General features: G+C 49.2%; 6 protein-coding genes and 2 non-coding genes across 8 annotated transcripts; 4 read left to right on the top strand and 4 right to left on the bottom strand.

The window, feature by feature from the left end:
- Window positions 1-45: 45 nt before the first annotated feature.
- On the bottom strand, window positions 46-3,046 carry BO95DRAFT_442915 (glycerol-3-phosphate dehydrogenase GUT2). Its single transcript, XM_025586556.1, has 4 exons — window positions 2,227-3,046; window positions 1,906-2,165; window positions 504-1,832; window positions 46-441 (listed from the first exon to the last, which is right to left on the bottom strand). The coding sequence occupies exons 1-4, from the start codon at window positions 2,664-2,666 to the stop codon at window positions 356-358; spliced, it is 2,115 nt and encodes a 704-aa protein (XP_025442056.1). The 5' UTR covers window positions 2,667-3,046; the 3' UTR covers window positions 46-355.
- A 924-nt stretch (window positions 3,047-3,970) lies between these two features.
- BO95DRAFT_442913 (uncharacterized protein) lies at window positions 3,971-4,541 on the top strand. The gene has a single exon (XM_025586555.1). It carries the CDS (start codon window positions 4,014-4,016, stop codon window positions 4,314-4,316), a length of 303 nt encoding a protein of 100 aa, XP_025442055.1. The 5' UTR covers window positions 3,971-4,013; the 3' UTR covers window positions 4,317-4,541.
- A 1,011-nt stretch (window positions 4,542-5,552) lies between these two features.
- On the top strand, window positions 5,553-7,534 carry BO95DRAFT_442911 (putative cytochrome P450 phenylacetate hydroxylase). The gene is made up of 4 exons (XM_025586554.1): window positions 5,553-6,029; window positions 6,115-6,872; window positions 6,935-7,053; window positions 7,119-7,534. Exons 1-4 carry the CDS (start codon window positions 5,670-5,672, stop codon window positions 7,424-7,426), a joined length of 1,545 nt encoding a protein of 514 aa, XP_025442054.1. The 5' UTR covers window positions 5,553-5,669; the 3' UTR covers window positions 7,427-7,534.
- Window positions 7,535-7,890: 356 nt separating this feature from the next.
- BO95DRAFT_t154 lies at window positions 7,891-7,962 on the top strand. Its single transcript has one exon. It is a non-coding gene; the product is annotated as a tRNA-Ala (tRNA).
- A 741-nt stretch (window positions 7,963-8,703) lies between these two features.
- Window positions 8,704-8,775, bottom strand: BO95DRAFT_t153. Its single transcript has one exon. It is a non-coding gene; the product is annotated as a tRNA-Ala (tRNA).
- A 959-nt stretch (window positions 8,776-9,734) lies between these two features.
- On the bottom strand, window positions 9,735-10,549 carry BO95DRAFT_134289 (DASH complex subunit DAD2). Its single transcript, XM_025580540.1, has 4 exons — window positions 10,486-10,549; window positions 10,191-10,416; window positions 10,068-10,127; window positions 9,735-9,996 (listed from the first exon to the last, which is right to left on the bottom strand). The coding sequence occupies exons 2-4, from the start codon at window positions 10,405-10,407 to the stop codon at window positions 9,884-9,886; spliced, it is 390 nt and encodes a 129-aa protein (XP_025442053.1). The 5' UTR covers window positions 10,408-10,416; window positions 10,486-10,549; the 3' UTR covers window positions 9,735-9,883.
- Window positions 10,550-10,871: 322 nt separating this feature from the next.
- Window positions 10,872-13,204, top strand: BO95DRAFT_431978 (shugoshin family protein; the record flags this gene model as incomplete). The annotated part of the gene is made up of 4 exons (XM_025585034.1): window positions 10,872-10,926; window positions 10,995-11,436; window positions 11,490-11,998; window positions 12,054-13,204. The coding sequence occupies 4 exons, from the start codon at window positions 10,872-10,874 to the stop codon at window positions 13,202-13,204; spliced, it is 2,157 nt and encodes a 718-aa protein (XP_025442052.1).
- A 435-nt stretch (window positions 13,205-13,639) lies between these two features.
- On the bottom strand, window positions 13,640-14,225 carry BO95DRAFT_363412 (PPP1R11/YPI1 family protein; the record flags this gene model as incomplete). Its single annotated transcript, XM_025582613.1, has 2 exons — window positions 13,640-13,914; window positions 13,985-14,225. 2 exons carry the CDS (start codon window positions 14,223-14,225, stop codon window positions 13,640-13,642), a joined length of 516 nt encoding a protein of 171 aa, XP_025442051.1.
- Between the last annotated feature and the right edge of the window lie 844 nt (window positions 14,226-15,069).

The following is a 15,069-nucleotide window of genomic DNA, read 5'->3' as shown; positions in this document are numbered from 1 at the left end:
GCGACATGATGCCAGTGCACGACGTACAGGCGACGATTGATCTGTCCTGAAGTTGATTGTCTTCTTGCTCCCTTCCATTTCGTCGCGGGCATTGCACATTGTTGCATCCTCGCCATGAGCAGAGAGAAGGAATATTCGTTACACATTAGATGAAGGTCCAACACCTACATGCCATCTACACCATAAAGGAAAACCCACCTCCATATGCTGATAAGTCTAAACACACAAACCCAGGGCTTGAAATTTTTCCAGAAGGGACAATCTAGACGACATTGTCGGATATCCAGATGACATGACGTGCCAAGTATACACTTCCAATGATTTATACAAAATAGCTCTATGGCGCGTGACTGCTCTATTTGTTGGCCGGGGAATCAGGTTGGATCAGTTTGTTGGAGTCAGATGAACGGGTGTCGTTGGCAAGCACATCCGCTGGTGGATCTGCACAGAAAGAACACATTAGCCCCCCAGTCTCGCCATTATCAGTGTTTTCGGCCACTTACCTGTCCTAGCAAACGCTGCTCGTTGCGCAATATCGACCTGTTTGACCTTGCCGGCTTCAACGTCCGCTCTACTCAAACTGAGGAAGGTCTTGGGGAGGCCCATCGAGGACAAGAAGCGGACACTCTCCTTCCACTCCACGTCCTTCCGGCCACTGTCCCAGTTCAACTCTTCTCCCATCAGATCAATGACACTAGGAAGGGCTTCAAGCGCTGCTTCGGCATTGAGGAATGCTAGGCGGGTTCGGCGTGCGAGAACATCAACAGCAGTTTGCGCGTACTCGTGGCGAACAGCATAGCGAACCTCGCCATCGATGAAAGGATAGAGGGTCGAGATGCGCTGGCCTCGAACGGGGAAACGAGCATTAGTCGGCGAAGACAAAGCCGCAACCTGCCAAGCTCGATCACCGTATGATTGTGTTAAATGCTGCGCCACATCCGTCTCGAGCCCATAATGTTGGATGAGGTTTATGAAAAGGGTCTTTGAGTAGCCATGGGCACCAATCAAACGGACCTGATGGGTCTGACAAGAGCCATCAAGAACAGCGCCGTCAGCGACTAGCCCGCTTCCACCAACACCGCTAATATCGGGAGCGTTGGATACTTCTCGGGGCTTCAGGCCAAAGACGTTGACGGCCTCATCAACTGCCTCTTCGGCCATTTGCCGATAGGTGGTCCATTTGCCACCGGCGCAAGTCAACAACCCAGATGGGGAGACTGAGATGAGGTGGTTACGAACCAAAGCCTCGGAACTCTTGACCTTAGGATCGCGTACTAAAGGACGGATGCCGGACCAGGCGGCGAGCACATCACTTCGCTCAACGTTGATGTCAGGGGCCAAGTACCGACGAACTTCCGTGAGGATCCAGTTGATGTCTTTCTCGGAGGGCTCTGGCTGGGTAGTGATTTCAGTGGGTTGATCTGTGGTGCCAGCAATTGTGTTTCCCTGCCAAGGCAAGAAGAAGATAACTCGGCCGTCGGATGTCGAAGGATCAATCAGCCCCATGTCTGACGGACTATAGTAACCAGGTAGAATGACATGGACACCCGAGCTCGGTGCCACAATTTCCTTCACATCAGGCTCGTCCATCTTTCTGATTGAGTCAGTAAAGGGCCCGGTCGCATTGATGATACCCTTCGCTTTGATGGTGAATTCTTCCTCCTTCTGGCCATTTCTGCCCTGGATTACGTCCTTGAGGCGGGCCCCGGTTAACTTGCCAGATGAGTCTTTGGTCAAGCCGGTAACCTGCATGTGATTGACAACAGTGGCGCCGTACAATGCAGCTGTCATTGCAAGGGAAACGTTCATTCTCGAGTCATTGTGAGCACCATCTACCCACGTAAATCATTAGAGCTTATACTAAGATGCGGAGCGGCTGCTAGCCTCGTGACGGAGGATACATACCGTAGTAGACCATAGCGCCAATCAGGTTATCCTTTCTAAGCATCGGGAAAGCATCGATGGCTTTACTCTTGGTCAGGAAGTAGGAGCTCTCAATACCTTCTGAGCCAGCCAGGAAGTCGTAAAATTTAGTGCCTGCCCAGAAATAGGGTGCTTGCCACCACTTCTGCACCGGAACCATGATCGGAAGCCAGCTGGAAAGATGAGGGGCAGTGTTCAGGAAGTACTTCCGCTCCCGCAAGGCTTCCCTCACGAGCGCGTACCTAAAATAAGGACCTGTCAGATCTCTCATCGGAAGCAGGGAAGTAGTTTGGGTCGACTGACTGGTTATAATCCAATTCCCATACTGCCTTTTCCAGGTATCGCACACCACCATGTACAAGTTTTGTACTCTTACTGCTGGTTCCAGAGCTGAAATCATCGCGTTCGACGATGGCGACCTTCAATCCTCGAGTCGCAGCATCAAGAGCGATTCCCGAGCCAGTGGCGCCACCGCCAATGACGAGCAGATCATATTCCTCTGATGCATCTCCCTTTGCAGAGCGCTTGAGATCCTCAATCTGCTCCAATCTAGATTTGATGCGGGGAAAACTAGGCGGCACCAGGCGGCCTTCGTGATAACCCGGGGGCGGGACAGCAGGGGCCTCGGAACCAGGGATATTGCGAGGGCGGTAAGAAATGTAGAGCACTCCAGCACCCGCAGCCGTGGCGAGTGACGTATAGAGCAGCGGTCGCAGGAATTTACGCGAATGACGGGAGGCCATGGTATGTGAAATGAGACACTAGGCACTTGGAACTTTATAGAGGTCCTCGTTGACGCTCTATTATCGAGGACAGTGCTGGATTTAAACGGCTGATTGGGAGGAGAATGGGCGGATGGCTGTTGTTAATTATAAGATATATATAGAGAGATGCTATATTATCCAATGGCTCTTTGCCGGTCAGACTCAGGAGAGAGAGAGAGAGAAAACGCAGCATGCTGGTAATTCTAACCAAGCCATTGAATTGATGATAACTTACCTAGAATTCGAGGGCAAGATTCGTGAAGGAAGAGGTTCAAGAGGCGGGAAATTGCGAGTCAATTGTGTATCTGGAGGGTACGGGAGAATCTGGGAGGAGAGGAAGGGGAGATGGGAGGGGTTTGGGTGGGGAGGGAAAGGAAGACGAGAGGGATGGGAAGAGGAGGAGAAAAGGAAGAGGAGAGACAGGATGAAGAGGAGGAAGAGAATGATACAGAAAAATGTTTAAGAACAATCCGAATGCCGGGCCACTGGTCCACTTTAGTACTATAGCAATTATGTTGGAGAGGGAGGAATGAAGGATAGGGCGCACTACGGTACTCCGTACTTGAAAGTGTACCCGTGTCAGTGTGAATGATCAGCTCTCAATAGCCGGCTAACCTTCCGGTCTGTCCACCTAATCCTTTTTTTTTCTCCGACCAGAAAGCAGTAATAGCTGGAGTAGGTTAGTAGGTAGGTTGGTAGCAGCAGTGCGTCATGAGCTCTGCCTCTTTTGCGACAGACAGAATCCGGGAAGGGAATTGGAGGGAGAATGGGGGCGGGTCACGATGACGGCGTCGCGGCGTCAATCAGCATTGTCCCACCAATCAATGCCTCGGCAGCTCCGGCAGTGGATGAGTCTGGGCGATGATTTGGCTGTCGAAGCTGGACACCGTGCCCGCATGTGACCAGCAAAGATTTCCCGCTAGTTCGGAACATCTCCAATCTTTTCCCCAATCCGTTCTTCCTCCCCCACCCCCCCCTTTCACCTTCCCTCGTCCAAGCTTCCCTCAATAGATAGATACCTTAGACATTAGTCTGAAGGACTCCCTTCTCCGGGAGGGGCCCAGCCCGGTCCAAAGCATTGCCGAATAGGACTATGGAGAATTATTGATTAATTTGTCTAGTCTCTCAATAAATTTACATGTATGCGTACGGAGTAATAAGTTTAGTACTAGGTGTGTATGTCTGATGAGTAGGTAGTCTAACTGCTAAGCCCCCTATCGATAGGGATTTATTTATAGCGAGGCTCTTCCCATCGGGCAGGACTATAAGATGTATTATTTCCCCGACCAACTACTTCCTGAGTATAGTACTCCGACCATCATCGTTATGGCTACTAATTATCATGCAGCAGATCGCCACCATGCTTGTTATACGCTATCTATCCATTGCTACGGTGTCCCTGCCGTCCGCTTTCTGGTCCTAGCTACCAAAAAAAGAACAAAAGAAAGAACAAAAGAAAGAACAAAGAAGAAAGAAAAGAAAAAAGAAAAAAGAAAGAAAAGAAAAACCGAGCACCCCAAATCTCAGTCGGAAGATTCAAAAACTCTTGGTGCGTTTAGTCTGATACTACTCTGGTTGATGATGTCTCTCTGCTCCACTTGTCCAACCCAGACCCTGGAAGGTGGGTAAAGGTACAGTACTCCGTATTGTTGGGGCCTCCAGGGTAGACAGAACGGAATGGCGTAATACCCCACTCTCAAGTGAACGGTCGGTTCCTGGGTCGCTGGTGTTGAACTTTTGACGTCAGTCTCTCCTCCTTAAATCTTGCTTGAATGCTGCTCTGTCTTTTGAAGATGAGATTCGGCCAACCATTAAGAACAACTCACCTTTTTCGGAGAACCCCCTGCTACCCACTCGGTTAGTCACCTCGGGAATGTTACTTGGAGGTATTTCAGCCCTACCTACTCACCTAGACCTCCTGCACAGCCGATTTCAGTAAACAATAAGCTCGCTACCTGCCGAACGTGAAGGACGAAATCTTCACGTTCAGATTATTAAGACACCGCAAGCAACGCAAATAGGACTCTGAGGCTTGGGCCGTAAGGCATTCGGCTTTGTACCTGGCGACCGGGTCCAACCGATATGTGGAAATGCTCCAATCGGCAGCCTTCCTATCACAGAGATGATGTACGTAGGAATATTCTACGTATAAGTATTCAACCAGGGGTACAAGCTTCGCTAAGAGCAAAGCCCTCGGTAGCCCAGAAGTTTATAGTTACTGTGCGGGCTGAAAGTCTTGTTACAAACCTATTAATGACATTCTGTAACTCACGCGGCAAGGTTCCGAATCTTGAGGTCCGGCTACGGCCAGCCTAGATGTGTATTCGCATTCTCAGTCAGGTGGACTTGTATCTGTGACAATGATCGATTAGGGGAGGGGGTGCTTTCCCATCTGAAGAATGCAATTATGTTGGCTCATCATGCACATGTTTTGGACATCGGGAGTCGTTCTACTCATAATATCATGGATTAACACTCATTCATTCGGAATCGTATGCCGATCAGCCGGGCAGACTACACCTCCCCATCTCGTTACCTCCATCCACTACGCGTGCTATGTGTCACTCGTCTGCCTTGGCCAAAGTCTGTGGCAGACTGACAGCTGCCGATACTGCAAGAAAGTCCCAACCCCGCAAAATCAAAGTGATGTGCACTGGGGATGGGCGGAAAATTTCCGAGTGCGGAATCTGGGCCACCCGATTGTTAGTTCCCTAGGCTGATCTACCCCGGCTTTTCTCGGTCTGGGGTAAATCCTCCATAGCCTCTGGCACAGGGATTTGGCCTTGGTTTCTTTGTAGGCAAGCCTGTACAACGGAAACATTCCTCGCCAGAAGAAGAGGACGGGACTGCAGGAAGTATCACGTGGAATACCATCAATGCGCAGCTATGTTATAATAGATCCGAAATCCATCAGCTGAGTCGAATCATCATCCCTTCAACCATTCCGACAGTGAGGATTGATTACATCAATATTTGGTCGTCATGGCTATTGCAGCAGCCCTATTATCTCTTCTGGACAGCATTATCCAGTCGCCTTTGCGGGCGCTGACAGTGTTGATCCTCACGATGCCTATCATCCTGAACGAGCTCACTCGAGCGTCTGCAAGAGTGCCTGGACTCAAGGGTCCCCGTGGCTTACCACTTATCGGAAACCTCGCTCAGATCCGGAAGAACGCCGCAGAGCAATATCGCATCTGGTCTAGAACATATGGACCGGTCTATCAGATTCAGCTGGGAAACATTCCCGTGGTTGTTGTAAACTCAGCCGCGGCTGCGAAAACTATTTTCGGACAAAATGCACAGGCCTTGAGCTCAAGACCAGAGTTCTATACCTTTCACAAGGTGGGTCCGTCTGCTTCCCCTTCTCCAGCCCTCTCTGGTTTTCGTTAGCTCTCCTGCACTGGACAGGCTTAACTTGTTAGTATAGATCGTCTCGGATACAGCAGGCACAACTATCGGCACTTCTCCTTATAGCGAGTCATTGAAAAGACGCCGCAAAGGTGCAGCCTCGGCGCTAAATCGTCCTTCTGTGGAATCCTACGTCTCTCACTTGGACGTGGAATCCAAAGCCTTCATCGAAGAGCTCAACCGTTATGGAAACAGTGGGAACACACCAGTAGATCCCATGGCAATGATTCAACGATTGAGTCTGAGCCTATCCTTGACCCTTAACTGGGGAGTGCGCGTGGCATCCCAGGAGGAAGACTTGTTCAATGAAATCACTCATGTTGAGGAGGAAATCAGCAAGTTAAGGAGCACGACGGGTAACTTACAGGACTACATCCCTCTTCTGCGGTTGAATCCTTTCAGTGGGAACTCTAGAAAGGCTAAGGAAATGAGAGATCGCCGAGACAGGTATCTCAACGCATTGAACCGGGACCTGGATGAGCGAATGAGGAAAGGTATACACAATTCTTGTATACAGGCGAATGTCATCCTTGATAAGGAAGCAAAGCTCGATGCAGATGAGCTCATCTCAATCAGCTTAACAATGCTATCAGGGGGTCTCGATACTATAACCACGTTGGTGGCATGGAGTCTTTGCCTCCTTTCGCAACGACCGGATATCCAGGACAAGGCCGCGAAAGCCATTCAGGAACTGTATGATCAGGACATGCCGCTTTGTGATTCGAGAGACGATCAGAAATGCGCTTATGTCGCTGCTCTTGTGAGGGAATGCCTAAGGTAATTTACAGGACATCCCTGGCCTCGACATACACACTCCTGACTATCATTTTTGCATGCAGATACTTCACCGTCCTCCGGCTTGCACTTCCTCGAACATCCATCCGGGACATAACTTATAAGAAAACAGTCATTCCAAAGGGCACCGTCTTCTTCTTGAACTCCTGGGCTTGCAACATGGGTCAGTGGCTGCGCATAACTAAGTTTGCATTGTGGCAGAGGCTAATTTCATGGAACTTCAATTAGACCCCGAAGTCTGGAAAGACCCCGAGAACTTTCGACCCGAGCGGTGGTTGGAGCAACCAGATGCCCCAATTTTCACATATGGCATGGGCTACCGTATGTGTGCGGGCTCTCTCCTTGCGAATCGGGAGCTATATCTGGTTTTCATGCGCACCTTGAATAGCTTCAGAATCGAGCCGGTTGATGATGTCGACTGGCATCCTGTGAGAGGCAACTCGGACCCCACTAGCCTTGTGGCGATACCCAAAAGGTACAGGGTTAGATTTGTGCCGAAAAACAGGGCAGCACTTGCAGCATCGTTGGCTCGTTGATCGAGACCATGCCTGGTTGCCGGCATTTGATCGACTCGGGTCTTCTCAGGAAAAAAACATTACCCAGCATAGATTTCTAATTGCCATCTAATGCTCTATAGCATGCGCCCAATAAAAGACAGCTGTCTTGCCCATTCAAACGAACCTTGCATTATCCCGTGTGTGCATATTTAGGCATTCATGTGCAGTCCTAGGCAAATCGAGCCCAGGTATAATGAAAAGCATGGTATGCCATTGATTTGAGCCTCAGGTTTCTCACTTGCCTCGACCGCCTGTTGGCTATAAAGCCTGTAGAGAAAGCGCGTTGATAATGTAGAGGCTACTTCTTAGATTTCTCGTTTCTCTCCAAGCCCACGCTGTTCGCGGAAGTCAAAGCCCCTGTTTGTACCGCGAAAGGGGGGGGGTATCTCATTTTGAGTACTTCTTGCAACACACTGTCAAATAAGAAAAGATTGATTGTAGAAGGGGCTGTGGTTTAGTGGTATAATATTCCCTTAGCATGGGAGAGGTCCGGGGTTCGATTCCCCGCAGCTCCATTTTTTCGATTTGCTCAGCGCAACTAGTTAACTACCAAGTTCTAGAGACGCCTATGCAATTTTTACCACTGTACATACACCTCTATAGCAAATCTGATTATTTTGGTTTATCAGTACCGAAGATGTCTAGGTAGCATACACCCATGTTACATGTTTGTGTAGCTCGGCCTAAATAACCATTAGCTATTATCTTCAAAATAAATACTGAAAGAATCTGGCATTAATATCGACCATATAAACTCCAATAGAAAGATAAAAAACAAGACCCACTGATATAGAATCCTAATCAATAACAATACCTTCATCCCAGAAGGACTCCAATGACTCCTAATATAAGAAGTGTTTTGACAAAGATACATGTATTTCCATTACCAAGCCGGCCGTATGGGAAAGACCACCGGTGTCACCATCAATCATCCCTTCCATGGCTCCGCCCAGCGTTGGAGGGCTTGGGCTGCTGTGTAACGCAGTGTCTAATTCGGCCAATGAAAAAGCCTGCTTGCTGTACAGTACCCCCTTTGAATCCTTCCGTAATGACTATGGACTCTGTGTTCATAGCGGTGGCATGCATGGCTCGCGAATTACTGGACGACTATTTCCTGATGTCTGGACTTCTATATTCTACGGTTATGTTACTCTCATGCTTGTGAGGTCGCTGGACGGGTGTATTGGAGAAAGAATCATCCGTGGCCCGGATACACTATAAATAGGAGTATCCCTTTGGATGAGGTAACAAAAAGCTGGAGCTGCGGGGAATCGAACCCCGGACCTCTCCCATGCTAAGGGAATATTATACCACTAAACCACAACCCCTTTGTTATATACCCAATCCCTGGTTGGTCATATATACTGCGCTTATTCATGATTCTTTTTCCCATGCCGGTGATCTTCCATCTCGGGAATGAGCATGAATTGGGTCTGCTTCTCCAGTCCAGAAGCACCGAAGGAATTTACCACTGTGGAATACCCCATCACCCAGCTCGCAGGATTCGCATATCACACTGTCAACATTTGCCGCTGACCCACAACGATCAGATACATATCCAGCAAGTAGGGCACAGGGCAGCACATGATATTGGCAGCTGGCAAGTTGAGCAGCACAGAAGGGGTCGTACTCGATCCCGTGCGGCCAGTGGGTGGTAGTAAGCAAACTACATCGACACTGTGAACTTCGCCTAGGCTAGGTATGAACGCCGACCTCCGGACCTCACCAGATTCGGAAGTAGACGCGGGAAGAGGTGCAGCAGCAATTTAACATGTGACACGCCTGCGGGCCATACGAGACACCGGTTATTTCACAAGTTGAACAGTTAGAAAAGTCTTGTTTGCTCAGATTGCCACTGGCTAGAACACTGAAGGCGATAGAGTAGGAAGAGCCTCTTCGGCAAGATCTAGTCAGGTTTTCAGGCAAATGTTGACGGAAAACCTGATACCTCGAGAATACAAAATCATAAGCTCTGGCTTCTACTGCGTTGTTATTGTTGCGGACACACAAACCTTTTGAGTACCCGATTGGCAAAAAAACATGACAAGTATCTCGGAGGTCAATCCGCGAACGGTACGATCCGAACCAAGCATGAACAAAGCCCATGGCTCCCGAAGCCATCATTCTTCCATGCGTCATGACGAGAGTATACGGGGCTTGGCCCCGAGCGAAAATTTCAGAATAGTCTCAGCTAGGACTGCCTAAGCTCTCTGCCCCGAAGTGGGAAAGCGCATGCTTCAATAGCTCCATGCCCCAAGTATACCCAACGACCGCGAGGTCACAGAACGCAACACCTGAGCTGGAGCTGCCATGCTCAACAGAGACACCTTTCGTCGTATTCATCATATGAGCCTTCTCTACCGGATTACGGCAGCCCATACTTGATCTGATAATCATGGAAAGCTGGCTTATGCCATGTCTACCAATGATCGTTTATCACCGGTCCCCTGATGCATCTTGAGACTCAGCTGGTACTCTTACGAGGGTTGCGGGTAATTGTGGGTTGTTCGGATCGCTCTTGCTTGCGAAGCCAAGGCTAACAGGATTCACTATGGTTGGCAATATTAGCAAAATGCATCCACCACAACTGAGACACGAGGAGAGTAGGCAAAATGCTCACCCGAGGCCATACTAATCGCTCTCAGCACATTGTCCCAGTTCGCAAGAACACAGGCGACGGCTAACAATAGAGAGCGGAGAGATTCAGCAGCAGCTAGACGAATGTACTGGCCTGGGAACATACCTTCAGTTCCATCTCTAAGACTTCCAATCTTGATTTCCAGGGCTTGCATCTGTTCTGCCAGTGCACAGCTCATGTCTCGCAGTTGCCTCAGATTTTCTAGCTCGGCCTTCTTTGAAGCTATACGCGCTGCCAAGGCCGATGACTGTTGTTGAGCGACGGCCGATGAGTGATTCGGCGGACGAAAGGAGGCTGCTGCGAAAGTACTCGAAGGTAGCATCGCGGCCAGCTGAAGCAACAGATATTCAGGAGTAAGAGAGCTGTCGCTGGTTACCCTACAGGAGGGCGGAAAGCTTGCAGTTGATAAAGTGAGAATATAAGCTCAGTTCATGTGTATGGTCTCAAGCGATGTGGAGTTGTTGTCACAGAGGTGCGGTGTCAGGCAAATAAGTACGCAATGATCCAGAACAGTGCCGTCGACTGGACATGGATGGCCAAGTGCCATCTGAGGGACGGGACGGGGCCGCCACCACTAGTACAAAATAGGACAATTGTCAACAAGCTAAACCGCATCGTGTTTTATCTGTTACCATCCTCCGAGGGATCTTGCCCAACTCATTCTACTGTAGGCGACAAGGGCCCCATCGCGGAAATCTCTCCATCCACCCGCGTGAAGGGCTAATCAACTTGGCGACAGCTTGAGAAGGATATACAACTGCCGCTGTCTGCGTTTAGGACACAAGCATGGCTCGATTGAATGAATCAACGACAACAACAACGACGGAGTCCATCGAAGGCTGTAAGTTCCACACAGCAGATTCCAACATTGCAACTCCCTCAAAGACAAGTCTCCTGACGGATAACTAGTGAAGAGGCGGTTTGTGCGGCAGAACCGTGAAATCGCCCGGGTCAATTCCATACAGTCCCTCCGCATCCGTAGCCTCGAGTCGGAGGTTTCTCATTTACTCGCCGAAAATGTTTCTCTACGAGAGCAAGCGATAACACTGAATCAGGAGCTAGAAAGATACCAGGCTGTTAAGATACTCCAGGACGGGGTCTATGACATCAAGTCCAGACTGGATGCTAAATTGACGGAATTGACCAATCTGGTAACTGAGCTGGGTGAGCTACCGCGCGACTACAGAAAAAAGCAAAATACCGCGCAAATCAGGAGCCCGACGCAGCCATCACAGTCAGCCCTTAACTGGGAGCGCAAGACCGCCGAAATGGAGCAGAATTTCGCTTGTGAGGAGGAAGGAAAGCTTCCTGTGATACTCGAAGACAAGTATTTCCCAAGAAAGACGCTGGAGTAAGCATACAATGCAGTTGTCTCTACATAGTATATATGCTTACAGCTCACAGGCCGCACGAAATACAAGGTGTGCTCGACAGTGATGCTATTGATCACCAGTCTCCGGCAACTCGGGCGCTGGCCACCATGGATACAGATTTTTCCATTCCTCCAAACGAGGAGTCCACAATCAACAGGTCGCTCGAGAGTTGTATGAATCCAAACCATGCCGATGTGCTCCTTCCACTCACAAAGGATCATGTAAAAGAGGAACGCGAACTTGATGCGACGATTTCAGAGAATAATCCTGCGGCTTACGAGGCAGCTCCTGTGCGAAAGAACCCGATATCTGGGCCGAGCCTGGGTGCAAAACGAAAGTTCTCGGCAGATATTGAAGATCGATTCGAGAGTCCGCCGAATGAGGACGACGATTTTGAATATCGGCAAACTCGTTCACCCCTCGGGGCAGTCGACCCAATTTACCCAACATCAGGCAGATCACCATTTAAGGAAGACAATCATCCACTTGAAGAAAGCAATAAAAATGTCAAGCAAGCAAGACGGAGGATACTGAAACAAAGTAAGGCCAATGTTTAATCCTTATTGTGCGGGTCGACATCTAATTCGAAGTATAGAAAGCACCAATGTCAGCATTCCCTCGCCGAGAAAAGCTTTCGATTCCATGCTCGATGATGCACACTTCCCGCGTGAAGATGCTGTCATAGCAGCAATTGGTGATAAGGGGAATGGGCCAGGCCTTGTAGAGGTCACATCATACACGCAGAACAAGGGTGAAACGCTCGGCCGAGCGCTGACGCACCATACCTCCAAAGCAGAAGCCAGGAATGTCGGTATGGCACACGAGGCAGTGAGTCTGGGGTCCCTGACCCAAATTAATCGACTTGAGCAGCCAAAGTCGGGAGCGGATATGAGGGATGCAGTAGTAGGTGGTGCCACTGGGTCATCTCGACCGACAAGGCGCCAGAGGGCTATTGTGAGTTATGCAGAGCCTAATCTGCGCGATAAGATGCGCCGGCCGACGAACGAGTTAGTCGCGGCAGTGGGAGATCGAACACGGAGAACCTCTAGCACAATTGACATCCCTATGAGCACGGGAGAAGATGGGGATGCGTGTCGGCGGCGCAAGTCGGACACCGTCAAGTCGCAAGTTTTCGGTACTACAGGGACTGATTCACCGTCACCTGTCTTAAATCCAGCTATGGCATCTCCCTCAAAGAGTCTGAAGATGGTGTCACAAAGGAAGCGCAAGGTCTCTCTCGCAAGCAGATACGACCATGCAACGACTCGCGAGACAGCCGAGGGGAGTTGTGAGCGTTCTGATTATCCGTTGACCGATCTCGGGTATCAAGAACATGAGCCGGAAGGCCAATACACTGCTGCACTCTCAATCAAGAATAGTTCAGACGAAGGTCTCAGCACGCGATTAACAGAGGCCGCCTGTGACAGTATGGCAAAGACAATATCGCGTGCACACAAGCCACAGCCAGCTACTACTAGACAATCGAAACGGCGCTCATCGAGCCTAAAAGCCTCCGAACAAGACACACTCAAGCCAGACGAGGCGGTCCAGGATTCCCGAGATATCACACCGAGTCTTTTCAAAGTATCGCCTATCAAAGTCAACGAGAGACTTGAGCAACCGGATCACGACAGGCGCGCTTCAGCAGAAATATTTCAGATTTCTTCGACTAAGTCCGTCTCAACAGAGACAAAGCAAGCTGGCCGATCCCTGCGTGCCGCCGCGAGAAGGAGTATGATGCTGTAGATGTTTCGCAGCCCTACCAACCAAGCAATACTATGTACATAATATCAATAATTAGACTGGGTTCATGTCAGGTCATAACTGCCTGAGAAGCTATGGAATGGGAGACATTGCGCGCCATCATGAGTCTAGGTCTTGAGGCTTCAAACAAAACGTATGAGAGTATGGCGTATGTGTTGAGATGAGCAACGTCATAAGGGATGAGTGGGGCTCTCTTTCGCATGGATCGCAACGCGCCACTTTCGAAGCTAGGCCACGCTGGCTCGTATAGATCAATTGGTTTATGGACGTGAATTCGATCTTCACGGCTGTACCTGGATTGGCTGGGTTACTATGCTTGAATAAAGCTTGATGCAACATTCCGAACACATGCGTGTGGGTTTGATTACGGTGAGCTTCAAGTTCTTCACGGAAATCTATTCTTTGCTTCAAGCATGCTCAGCGACCCCTTGTTGTCTTAGGCATCTTCTCGTAGGCATTGGGGCTAAATTTTCTTCGTCTTATCTTTTCGGTATCGGAAGTCCGTTCTGATGATGTATGTCCAGGGCTGTTGTGGTCACAGCTCATGTGGTGACGAGACCGCCGCCCGCCGTTACGGTGAGTCTGATCATCAGCGCCGTAATCGGAATCGGAATCGGACTCACTGGAATCAGACGATTCTGATTCTGAGCTACTTTCACCGACAGGTCGAGCTTTATGGTATATGCAGCAGACTTGAGACAGATGAGCGATGTGTTGTGGAAGGCATTGGCTTAGCTTCAGAGTGGACGGATGCTTTCTCACCTTTGGAGCTTTTCTTTCCCATTCCTTCGTTGTCGATAACGTCATCTCTCCACTGTATATGCCGAGCTGGATTCCGAATTTCAACGTGCTCATTGGATATGGAACGGTCTTCTGCACTTTCTGCACGTAGTCTCAGAGTTGCTGATATACGGGTTGTTGAAGGGCCCTCATTGGACTCCGCTAGTGACTCGGTTCTTGAGCCACTGGTTGACGTTGGAGCTGTTTGTTGAACTTGAGGCATCCTGGCAAGTCGGGAACTCTCGGTAATAGGTATAGGTGATGGGTAAGTGTCATCACAGTTGAGATATCCTGCAACACTAGTTAAGCACAGCGGGCTACAATCATTTATCAATCTAACACAATCCTTCCGTCCTCGGGAAGAGCCCGCTCTCGCCGCCCTGGGTGCAAATTAACTACGTACGTGGTCAGTTAGTTAATCCCCACCGATGAGTAAGCACTACCCTCAACTATGACTAACTGGACTAATTAACTTAGTTAGTTAGTCAGTGACGCTAAGTTAGTCAACACACTCAGTACACAGCAGACAGGCAACGCGATGGATTGGACAGACTTGTCTTGTATATCAAATTGTATTTAGTACCTTGACAACCTTGAACCTATCGTTCAAAGCATTTCGATTGTGTTCTTTTCCTCTAGTTGAATAATACTCCTTGAGGGCTCTAGTAGCAGTCCGATGTCAGAGTCACTTTGGAGCAAGGTAAAATACATAGATTATATCCTATTTCTGATGTGATAGTCAACGTACTATTGCATATAAAGAATATACTACTGATGTGCCATTTGGAGTTATCCTATACATGGAGTAGTAATCTCATATTGGTACATATGGAAATAAACCTCCAATGTCTCAAATCAACTAAACAATATATTAAGAATCCACAAAAGTAGGTAATTTTACGTACAATGATACACGGGCTGCCAATTAGCTTGCGCTGCCTGCTTCTTTGATCCGATGTTCAGTCATGCCTCACCTACCCATGTCGAATCGATTGCAACTAATACTAATTTACTAGATATAGCTCGGATGCATCCTCCTTTGCCATACAAGCCTCAGGCCAGGCCGT

The sequence above is a fragment of the Aspergillus brunneoviolaceus genome (assembly GCF_003184695.1).
Source record: "Aspergillus brunneoviolaceus CBS 621.78 unplaced genomic scaffold BO95scaffold_35, whole genome shotgun sequence".
Classification (NCBI taxonomy): Eukaryota; Fungi; Ascomycota; class Eurotiomycetes; order Eurotiales; family Aspergillaceae; genus Aspergillus; species Aspergillus brunneoviolaceus.
This window is presented reverse-complemented; position numbering and strand designations above follow the sequence as displayed.

Excerpts from the sequence above, each read along its gene's own strand:
- BO95DRAFT_442913 (XM_025586555.1), top strand. The coding sequence starts at position 4,014 with ATGGCTACTAATTATCATGCAGCAGATCGCCACCATGCTTGTTATACG.
- BO95DRAFT_442915 (XM_025586556.1), bottom strand. The coding sequence starts at position 2,666 with ATGGCCTCCCGTCATTCGCGTAAATTCCTGCGACCGCTGCTCTATACG. Across the intron at positions 1,833-1,905 it reads TGGCGCTATGGTCTACTACG|ATGGTGCTCACAATGACTCG; the intron begins GTATGTATCCTC and ends TTACGTGGGTAG. Across the intron at positions 442-503 it reads AGCAGCGTTTGCTAGGACAG|ATCCACCAGCGGATGTGCTT; the intron begins GTAAGTGGCCGA and ends CTTTCTGTGCAG.
- BO95DRAFT_134289 (XM_025580540.1), bottom strand. The coding sequence starts at position 10,407 with ATGCTACCTTCGAGTACTTTCGCAGCAGCCTCCTTTCGTCCGCCGAAT. Across the intron at positions 10,128-10,190 it reads TCTTAGAGATGGAACTGAAG|CCGTCGCCTGTGTTCTTGCG; the intron begins GTATGTTCCCAG and ends CTCTATTGTTAG. Across the intron at positions 9,997-10,067 it reads AGCGATTAGTATGGCCTCGG|TGAATCCTGTTAGCCTTGGC; the intron begins GTGAGCATTTTG and ends TGCCAACCATAG.
- BO95DRAFT_442911 (XM_025586554.1), top strand. The coding sequence starts at position 5,670 with ATGGCTATTGCAGCAGCCCTATTATCTCTTCTGGACAGCATTATCCAG. Across the intron at positions 6,030-6,114 it reads AGTTCTATACCTTTCACAAG|ATCGTCTCGGATACAGCAGG; the intron begins GTGGGTCCGTCT and ends TTGTTAGTATAG. Across the intron at positions 7,054-7,118 it reads CTCCTGGGCTTGCAACATGG|ACCCCGAAGTCTGGAAAGAC; the intron begins GTCAGTGGCTGC and ends AACTTCAATTAG.